Raw genomic sequence first — 6,925 nt, 5'->3', positions numbered from 1 at the left:
GCTAATTACTCCTCTGTTTATTGCTGGAAATTCTGCCTAATGGTGGCGCTAGAGATGAGGTTACAAGGTCACAAAAATGTGCATTTTAGGTCCACAAAATAAGAATTTTGGCAGCAGATGTTTGTGCTTAATTCTACCCAAAAAAGATAATAAACATTTTAGAACCACTGGGTACACTCAATTATACTCACTTAAACAGTAGCCTGCAGGTTCTGTGCCAGTGTGAGTTACAAGTCAGGATATACCATAAAGACACAGTTTTTATGATGGACACACTCAAATAAATTCCAATCCTTGCCTGATGGTGGCGCTAGAGCAAGATCACAGGGTCATCAGACTCATCAGATTGTATTTTAATAGCACAAACGTGCTCAGTGAATTCCATGCCTTTGTAACCTTACTTTTCAAGATCTGTTGACAAACAAACAAATATAAGTACAGTTACATGACCTCTTGACACCTCTTGACTGAGCTAATGAACCAAATTATTCAACTGCATAACATCAGCAAAGCGAAATGTGGTTTTAGTGCTGTGCAATTTCTAACAGCTTAATTTTAATGTGAAAAAGGGTGAAAAAAAACTTGTGTGGTGAGCTTTATTCTATTTTCTGCATGGTAATCTGTATGAAATTATAATGTAGGGAGATACTGATAGGAAAGTATTAGCTAAGCTGGACATTAAAAAACATGCATATATAAAAAGTGGATTAAAAGTCTCATATCCAAGATCTGTTAATATAATGTGACTGGATACTGTGAGGTGCATTAAAATGAATGGACTCCTGACTGTCAACATTTTCCTATTTATGTACATTGTAATATAAGGCTTTAACAGTTTCATTACACAGGAGAATATGCCTGAGATTGGGAGTAAAGAGCCAATGACTTCTGTATGCGGCTATCATACAGATCTGTTATAGCTTGGGCCTGCAATTAAAGTAGCAAGGTTTGAATAGAAACAATAGTCCCACAAGCAAAACATTGCTATACCTCATTGCAAAAATTTATTTCCTATACGCTGAAACTACTGTCAGATTTGCTCCAACTAACTATAGGCTGCTTTATTCACAAGGTTTGTTTGAAACTGAACAGTCGCTGTTTGATCTCCTTAAGCCTGTCTTAATTAGGGATGAGTACACTATCATCTTTCAATCTGTTACTGTATATGAATCCTTTAAGTATCAGGCAAAAAAAAAACCTATTGTGCAGTGCTAAAAATGAACAGTCTGGAGGTCATTCACCCATTGATTGTAGTCATCATGATTTGCGATATGCTGCTAAATTGTTATCTTAATTTGAATGCAGTGTCATAAGTAAACATAGCCAATAGCATTCAATGAGTGCCTACTGTAAGTAATTATTATGTATACTTGTCAAAGAGAATAAGAAAACTGTGTCTGGTGCAGTCAGTGGGGTTACTTTCTATCAATAATGGGCTAAAAATGGAAATTAGCATCACACTGTTACACCACACAGTAATCAAAGGGGACACCATTAAACTGAATTGCTATTGTGTTTTCCCTTCATCTAGGTGCCAAATCCTGCAAAAAATTCATATCCAGTGCGCATCCATCACGCACGGGATGAGCAATCGCTTCTTGCGTCTCTTGCATGCGAGCACGCGATGTTCTCTATGTGCATTTTCAAAGGCATAATTTTGCAAATAAGCTCACGTGCATTGAGGGGAATGTACAATGGAGGCGGTGGATGAGGAGACGGAGAGTACGTCCGACACGACCGCACGACGTCTCACGGCTGCCCGGTTCGCTGACTGCAAGCGCTCCACGTTGTCTCATTCATTTAACTTGCCTACTGTACACTGTGCTCAACGTAGTGAATTCAATACTATGGCAAACACACTACACTACTACCAGCTCCAGCATGCTCGGACAGAAATATTTTTGTATCCACGCGCCTCGCAAAACTTCAGTGACGTTTCACAAAAGCCAGCCAATGGGACCTCGTCTTCTATTAGGACAATGAAAAGCCTCCGGCCAATCACAGGAGCGCCAGACCGGGCGCTGGCCAATGGCGTGCGAGCCCCGCCGAGAGTAATGTTAGAGAGCTGAAGACTGAAGACACCGCGTATCGCCTGTGCTGCCTCATACACAGCCATTGCAGAGCATTGAGGTCCAGCGATAGTCACTAGGTAAGTATCGCACACACGAACATTTTAAGTGTCCGTTACGGCGAGAACGACGATAACATTCACAAATATCCTAGATACGCGTTCGCCATTGTCCAATGTTGAATCTTTTTCTGCTTGCGAAATATTTTGTCGCCGTTGAGCGTTAAAAACAACAAAAAATCGCCGGCGCTAAGCAGGTAACGTTACATTACTCTGCCTGGGAGTGTGGACCAGACGCTCTGTAAAAAGGAAGAAATGAATATTAGCCTTGACGAAATTCGACGAAAAACGTCGATTTTGCTAAATACGAATAATTTTGAATATTGCTGTCGTGTCGTTTTTACAAAATGGAGTCGAACCAAACGCTAGTTATCGCGCAAAAATTCAGGAATGTCTAGCGGACAACACCGTTAGCGACAATGGTAGAAGACTCACCGTTAGCTAGCCATTGGCATTGCAGTGCATTGCGAAGCTGAATGCCTGTCATGTGAAGGCTGGGGAGCGTGCGGGTCCGGATACTTCCATTAAAATTAGTAAAAACACAAGAAAAAGAACCACCGTGTGAAAATATGCCCGTCCATATGTTTGTTTGCCACAGTTGAGCCGACAAGACGGCGAAAAAATTACCTCACGATCTGCGCTTTACTGTAATGGCTGACTGTATTCGCATAGGAAACAAGGCAGCGAGGCAAATGGGAAGCCAGTGACAGAGGCGCAGTTCACTTCAACTTTTTCTAACCGTGTTTTCTCGCGAAACAAACTCATAACTATGCGATGTAACGACGGCAAAAGAAAGTTCAATCCTTCGCCATTCGAACGACGCCACCGGGGTATTTTTCCGACGCTCGGAAGACGTTTAAATCGGGTCTTGAAATGAAGTGGTCGCCGCGGTCGCTCTGCCCTCTATTGCATGCAGTGCAATGGCTGTGCGTTGACACAAAGAGAAGGAGCCATATTCTCCATGTTAGTGGATGAAGACGAGCGGCCATTAGGAGCTCATAGAAACCAAGGCAGTAGCACAGCCCGCTCATAGACACAGTACAGACCCAATGTATTACTATACAAGGCGGCTAGTGCAATAGGAATCAATCGGGGAAATATTTTGTCAAGATCGCCGGCTTTCTAGACATATTTGTCGTGTTGCAAAGCGAACTGGGAGGCGGGAGGAGACATTTGAGGGGGACTTTCTTTCATGAAGAAGGCATTCTCACAAAATGGAAGAAGAAATATTGCCGTCGTTGTTGACCTCCTTTTCCTCAACGAGAGCCTATGCGCCATTACTACTTCGCTCGACGCAGCTTACTTGGGAGTTACAGTAGCATTTAATAGGAAAAATGTACAGCAGAAAATAGCACTTTTAAACACATTTACGGATCTCGCTGATTTTTTTCACAGAATAAGGGAAAATGAAGACTTATATCAGACGAGTGTTAAATCACGTCGAGTCGCAGTTTTGAGTGTTATATTTTCAATAAATACGTCTTTTTGTGTAATTTGTGTCTTTTTTCTGTCAAAGTTGTTTATTGGGTGAAAACATGGACACGAATAAAACTGATTGTTTCCAGACGCCCTGTTCTTGTTGCAGATGAGGTTTGAGGACATGAATATATATGTATTTATATTTGCAAAACCATTTTTTTGTTTTTCAAGCTGTCCACTGTTATAGTCCCACAGGAGGTCGAGGTTTATGTTATGCAGCTGAACTTAGGAAACTTTTGCAGTTTCGTATCGCAGTGAAACGGACCTGAACGTTGTGTGGCTGCAAAGAAAACACATATTTGTGGATGTTGGTGGGATTTTTCTCCACTCGAATCCGTCGCGTTGTGTTTATTCGCTTTTAAGTAATGGGAGCTGACCGCGGACCAGTGAGTTTTATGTAAAGGCCACGGTACAGATTGCATCAATAAATAAAGTAATTTTCATCGGATCAGCTCCGTCCGTGCTGGGCGGTTTTTATCTTAGTGGATTGTTAACTGGTCCTAACTTAGTACAGTTTGACAGCAGCGAGGGCGGGTGACTTAAATAGTGCTACTATGGGTCAATAGAGAGAAATAAAACACATCCTCATTGTCTGGCAGAGGAGTATGATAGGGAGGCGTGTAAGAACACAAGACACTAATATATATACTACTCCCTTATATGGTTTAAGACGATTTAATTTTAGATTTACATATTTAGAACTCCACTTTTGGTATTTGATATTTCATGACATCATTCTATAATTCAAAATATGCTTAAATATCCACAGTTAATCTACATTCAAAACCTTTATTTTTTAGATACTGCCATCAGGATGGGGAAAGATTCAACCAAGCCGAAGGGGAAGATGTCCTCCTATGCATATTTTGTCCAGACCTGCCGGGAGGAGCACAAGAAGAAACACCCTGATGCTAGTGTTAACTTTGCCGAGTTCTCCAAGAAGTGCTCTGAGCGATGGAAGGTAGTACAAAATGATGGTTGTACAAACCTCATTGTGTACGCGCAAATAGATAATTGCAAGTTTTACTGGTGTACATCAGGACAGTTCAGCTACACAATGTTTGAATTTTTTCAACAGCTTTTGATAACAATTAGACAGGTGCACTGTTCTGCAATAAGTAGGATTATGATGATGATGATGCTAAAAGAGAAATAATACTTAAGTAGGGAGAGTATTGCTGCAGATGGTACCATTTAACAAGTTACCTTTCTGTTTTTTAAGACAATGTCTGCCAAGGAGAAGGGCAAATTTGAGGACCTGGCCAGGCAGGACAAGGCACGCTATGAGCGGGAGATGATGCACTACGTTCCAGCAAGGGGAGGCAAGAAGAAGAAGTACAAGGACCCTAATGCCCCCAAGAGACCTCCGTAAGTACTGCAAGTCAACGGTGTGATTTGTAGTCCCTTAAAGAGAAGAAGTCTCTCTGAACAAAACTAATCTGAACCATGTGCAGCTGAGTCATGTTGTGTTGTGTAAATGACACGCTCAATCTTTTTCTCACTTTTTTTTTCTCCCCCAGATCTGCCTTCTTCATCTTCTGCTCAGAGTTCCGCCCCAAGGTGAAAGGTGAGAGCCCTGGACTGTCAATCGGAGATGTTGCCAAGAGGCTTGGAGAGATGTGGAACAGCACCGCTGCAGAGGACAAGCAGCCCTATGAGAAGAAGGCATCTAAACTGAAGGAGAAGTACGAGAAGGTAAAGAGAAGATCTGTTGTATCAGTCGGTAACAAATTACTTAGAAATGGCCGTTTTGTGTCTCGGCATCAGCTCAACATGTTTTCATTCCCTTGTTTTGCAGGACGTTGCAGCCTATCGTGCTAAGGGCAAAACAGGTGGCGGAGCACCTGCAAAAGCCCCTGCTAAGGCAGAGAAAAAGGATGATGACGACGACGATGATGACGAAGATGACGAGGAAGAGGAGGATGATGATGATGAGGATGATGATGAGTAGATGATGAGTGACATATATAGTGGTCATTTTCTTGTTTAAAAAGCATTTAACCCCCTTGTACACACTTCACTTACTGAAAGAAAATACATTAGTATCCAAGGGGTAAAAAAAAAAAAACAACAAAAAAGGCTGTGTATATCAGTTGTTTTTATGCTGTACAGTTTTTTTCTCCTTTTTGTATAGTTAACACTACACAAGTATCGTGTCTGTATCTTTCTGCCAGTCTTATTTTTCCAGTGGTAGTTCCTAGACCACTATCCTGCCTGGTACAGTGTAAAGGGGTGGGCTTACAGTATTTACCTTAGCTAGAGGTGCACAGCACATAAAAAATTTCTGAGTTAGATCCGAGTGTTTCTTCCTTTTTTTTTCCTTTACCTGTGTGTTTTTATTTTAAATGACATGTTATCAAATTGACCTATCACAGTTTTACTGATCTTTATGTACCACTGTAATAGCAAAAATAAGAAAAAAAAACGCCTTGTTTATTGTTGAAATTTAAATTGCTTCTGATGTCAATAAACAATTTTTTTTTAAATAAATTGTTTTTGTGTTGTATTTCAGGGAAAAATCTTTAAAAGTGTAGCTCATTTTCCTGCAGGATTTATTCACATTAGAATAAATGGGTCCAAATTGTTGCTTTTTTGCAAGACAGATGGATTTGTTAAGAATGCACAATTCCTCTGGGTAAAAACTGTAAAATGTGGTTGATCTGGAAAAGCAGTAGAAAGATAAGCAGGATAAACAGCAGCTCTATGAAAAGAAACCTGTTTGCTGCATGTCAGTTCCGCTAAAATCAGTGTGACCGTCAATTAAAATGTAGATAATTAAATATTCAACAGTCTAGAGCTGCTTGGCGAAACACAGCTATAAGGCTGCTCAGTGAATGTTTTAAACCTAAGACTCACTCTTTTTTTATGTTTCAGAGGTGAGACTTGTGTATTTATGTGCATTGCTTCTCTGCTGGGTAAAGAGAAACTGAGTTGACATGATGATGCCCGGAGACAATTAAACAGAGCGGGAAAGCATCTAACGACTGTGGCCTTGATAATCTGTTCCTCAGAAGAATGACTCATCACCACAACTGTTTGTGCATCCTGGGCGTTTTAGCCCACTGTGGTTGTATGCAAACAAGCTGTGCAGTGTGAGGCTCTCTGCCATGGTGGAGGTACGCTGAAAGTTGTAGCATTATTGGCTGCTCTGCATGCCAACATGCATCACTGACTCTTCCTGTTTTATTTAGATACAGCTGCTTCATCTCTCACGTACTCTCTAGGTCCCATCCAGGGTAAAAAAAAAAAAAAAAAAAAAAGACCATTTATATAAGAAGGATTATGTGCTTTGAAAACCCAGTGACATAAGAATATGGC

General features: G+C 40.9%; 1 protein-coding gene across 1 annotated transcript; it reads left to right on the top strand.

Moving 5' to 3' along the window:
* The first annotated feature begins 2,023 nt into the window (after nt 1–2,023).
* Nucleotides 2,024–6,093, top strand: hmgb1a (high mobility group box 1a). The gene is made up of 5 exons (XM_023298533.3): nt 2,024–2,149; nt 4,408–4,568; nt 4,830–4,975; nt 5,128–5,302; nt 5,406–6,093. The coding sequence occupies exons 2-5, from the start codon at nt 4,422–4,424 to the stop codon at nt 5,556–5,558; spliced, it is 621 nt and encodes a 206-aa protein (XP_023154301.1). The 5' UTR covers nt 2,024–2,149; nt 4,408–4,421; the 3' UTR covers nt 5,559–6,093.
* Nucleotides 6,094–6,925: the final 832 nt, after the last annotated feature.

This window comes from Amphiprion ocellaris, chromosome 14 (assembly GCF_022539595.1).
Source record: "Amphiprion ocellaris isolate individual 3 ecotype Okinawa chromosome 14, ASM2253959v1, whole genome shotgun sequence".
Lineage (NCBI taxonomy): Eukaryota > Metazoa > Chordata > Actinopteri > Pomacentridae > Amphiprion > Amphiprion ocellaris.
The sequence above is the reverse complement of the archived record's forward strand: the minus strand, read 5'-3'. Positions and strand labels throughout refer to the sequence as shown.